The sequence below is a fragment of the Chionomys nivalis genome, chromosome 3 (genome assembly GCF_950005125.1).
Source record: "Chionomys nivalis chromosome 3, mChiNiv1.1, whole genome shotgun sequence".
NCBI classification, from domain to species: Eukaryota; Metazoa; Chordata; class Mammalia; order Rodentia; family Cricetidae; genus Chionomys; species Chionomys nivalis.
In genome coordinates, this window is record NC_080088.1 from 90136868 (window position 1) to 90140019 (window position 3152).

Sequence of the window (3152 nt, forward strand, 5' to 3'; positions counted from 1 at the left end):
GCCATACAAGCCTGGTAACCCAAGTTTCATCTCTGCAACCCAGGTAAATAGCAGATTTCAGAGGGAGACACCTGTAATCACAACACTCCTGCCGCAAGATTGGAGACAGACAGGAGCTTCTACCAGGGGCGTTCGTGGACTGGCCAGCCAGGAGTACCCACCACAGCCACAAGAACAAGAGAAACCTGGCCTTGTAGAGGTTGAAACTGCCTTCTAAAAACTCTCCTCCAGCCTCTGCACGCACACGGTGGCACACACATGCACAAGTGCACTGCAAACACATTTAAATTAATTCATTTGCTTCAAATTACATAAGAAAAGTGATTCGCGGCAGCCCTAGGAGACCCCGTGGATCTGTGTCTTGCTTCAACAGTGTTTGGACTGAATAGACCCGGGGCCTCCCTCTGTTAGCTTCCACCACTCTTTGTCCTCTCCTGTCGCAGCCTCCGGGACCATCACCTCGCCGCCTTCAGCTCCTTAGACCAGCCAGCACCGTCTCTTTATGGATTGCTCCAGACTGCGTTTCAGCCATGACCTCCCAGGTTCGTCAGAATTATTCCACCGAAGTGGAGGCTGCCGTGAACCGCCTGGTCAACGTGCACCTGCGGGCCTCCTACGCCTACCTCTCTCTGGGCTATTTTGATCGGGATGACGTGGCTCTGGAGGGTGTAGGCCACTTCTTCCACAAATTGGCCGAGGAGAAGCGCGAGGGCGCCGAGCGTCTCCTCAAGTTGCAGAACGATCGTGGAGGCCGTGCACTCTTTCAGGATGTGCAGAAGCCATCTCCAGATGAGTGGGGTAAAACCCAGGAGGCCATGGAAGCTGCCCTGGCCTTGGAGAAGAACTTGAACCAGGCCCTCTTGGATCTTCATTCCCTGGGCTCTGCCCCCACAGATCCTCATCTCTGTGACTTCCTTGAAAACCACTTCCTGGATGTCATTAAGAAGATGGGCAACCACCTGACCAACCTCCGCAGGTTGGCTGCTGGGCCCCAGGCGTCTCTGGGCGAGTACCTCTTTGAGGGGCTCACTCTCAAGCATGACTAGGAGGCCTCTCCTTCCGAGGGGCTCCCACCTCTGCTCTGCACCAGCCCGCCACAGGGCCTTCACCAGAACCTCTCAAGAAGCCACTAGGCAGCGTTGTAAGGCCCTGGAGCCCCTCTCAAGTCTTGGACCAAGTAAAAATAAAGCCTTTTGAAACAGCAACAAAAAGAAGAAGAAAGGAAAGAAAAGAAAAGACAAAGTGAATTGCTTAAAATTAAGCCAGGCATGTTAGGGTAGGCAGGGAGTCCAGGAATTAGGAGAGGAAGGTTTTTCCATGTGCCACCTATTGGCAAGCAACCAGAGACATCCTCACCCATCGTGCGCAGCCAATGATAAACCAGTGTTGGCTTTTCATTAAGTAACGGGAAATCCCCGAAGCAGCTTCTCGCCAACCGCTAAGTGATAAGATAAACCAACAGCAGGAAAATGTGGTTAGAGACTTTCTTCCCTGCCCCCGGGAGCAGAGCAAGCGAATCAGAACCTGTGGCGAGCTGTTTCCTCAAATCTAAAACACACACTCGAGGTTTGGTTGTGCTTGGTGCAGAACTGAAAGTTGATCCTAGGGTCCTGCGATCTCCACCACTAAGTAACAGCAGCCCCCAGTCTCCTTATGATTTGTTTTCTCGCTGTTTTGGTTAGGCTGCAGGGGCAATGAGCCGTTGGGATCCACCTGTCTCTATCACCCAATGCTGAAATCCCAGACATGTGCAGGCGTGCACGGCTCTTTATGTGTGTGCTGGGGATTCAAACTCATGTCCTCATGTTTGCAAAGCAAGTGCTTTTATCTGCTGAGCCACCCTCTCCCACAGCCCCTTATCCTGCCTCCTTAAAGCCAGATACGGCAGATACACATCGACAGGGCACTGGTAACATCTGCGGCTCTTGGATATATCCCATTCTGATCAGTCATTTTCTTCAGGGCTGTACTGACTTTTTGTATGCGTGGGTATGGGGCAGGGCACGTGTTCATGTGTGCACACGCCCATGAGGGTATAAAGGCTTGCGTTTGGGCATGTTGCCCTCAGAGGTGGGCATCAGGTTTCTTCCTCAATCATCTGCACCTCGGTTTTCAGAAGGGTTTCCCTGAACCCAGCCAGAGCCCATCGCTTCGCCTAGATTGGCAGGACAGTGAGCTTCAGGGGTCCTCTAGGCCTCTGCAGTACTTGGAGTGCAGGTGCACACCGCAGGTCTTGCTGTGCGGTGATGCACACCGCAGGTCTTGCTGTGCGGTGATGCACACCGCAGGTCTTGCTGTGCGGTGATGCACAGCTTTAATCCCAGCACTCAGGATTTCCGTGAGTTCAAGGCCAACCTGGCCTACAGAGTAGTTCTAGGGCAACCCTAGCTACACAGTGAGACCTCGTTTTGACAAAATAAACAAATTTTAAAACATTTATGAAAATCTTTGGCTCAGGGCTTGGGGGATGGCTCAGCGGGTCAAAATAATTTGCTGTATGAGCCTGACTGAGCTCAATCCCCAGAGCCCATGTAAAGGTGGAAGGAGAGAAGTGACTCGCAGAGGTGTCTTCTCACACTGGCACTGTGAAATGTGTGTTCTCTCTCTCTCTCTCTTGCACGCACACGTGCACACGCACACACACACAGTGGTGCTGACTCGAGTTCATTTTTCACCTTGCTTGGATCTCTTCCCTGTTGGTCCTGATGCTTGCAGGGTCCCCGACAGTCAGGAGGTAACTGCAGGAGTTGATTCCCTTCTATATCACGTGGGGCCTGGGGCTCAAATTCATGCAGTCAGGCTCGGCTGCAAGCACCTTTACCCGCTGAGCCATCTAGCCATCCCTTGTTTTTAAGGAATGTTATAAATGTTGATTTATCAGATTCAAGATTCTTAACTGTATGTAGAGCTTATTCAGGTTGTTGGTTGGTTCTTAGTAATTTCCACTTTTCTAAAATAGTGCCTCATTAATTTTGAATGTGTTGTATTAAATGATTTTCAGTTATTTCTAAAAGTCAAATTGCTAAGGGCCAGAGAGATGGGTCAGTAGTTAAAAGCATTGACTCTCCTGCAGAGGACTCAGGTTTGATACCCAGCACACCACAGCAGTTCAGTCTGTTAACTCCAGTTCTGGGGATCTGATGCCCCCTTCT

The 3152-nt window shown here is 51.0% G+C and overlaps 1 protein-coding gene across 1 annotated transcript; it reads left to right on the forward strand.

Moving 5' to 3' along the window:
* Positions 1-530: 530 nt before the first annotated feature.
* On the forward strand, positions 531-1046 carry LOC130871994 (ferritin light chain 1-like). Its single transcript, XM_057765781.1, has one exon. It carries the CDS (start codon positions 531-533, stop codon positions 1044-1046), a length of 516 nt encoding a protein of 171 aa, XP_057621764.1.
* The last annotated feature ends 2106 nt before the right edge of the window (positions 1047-3152 follow it).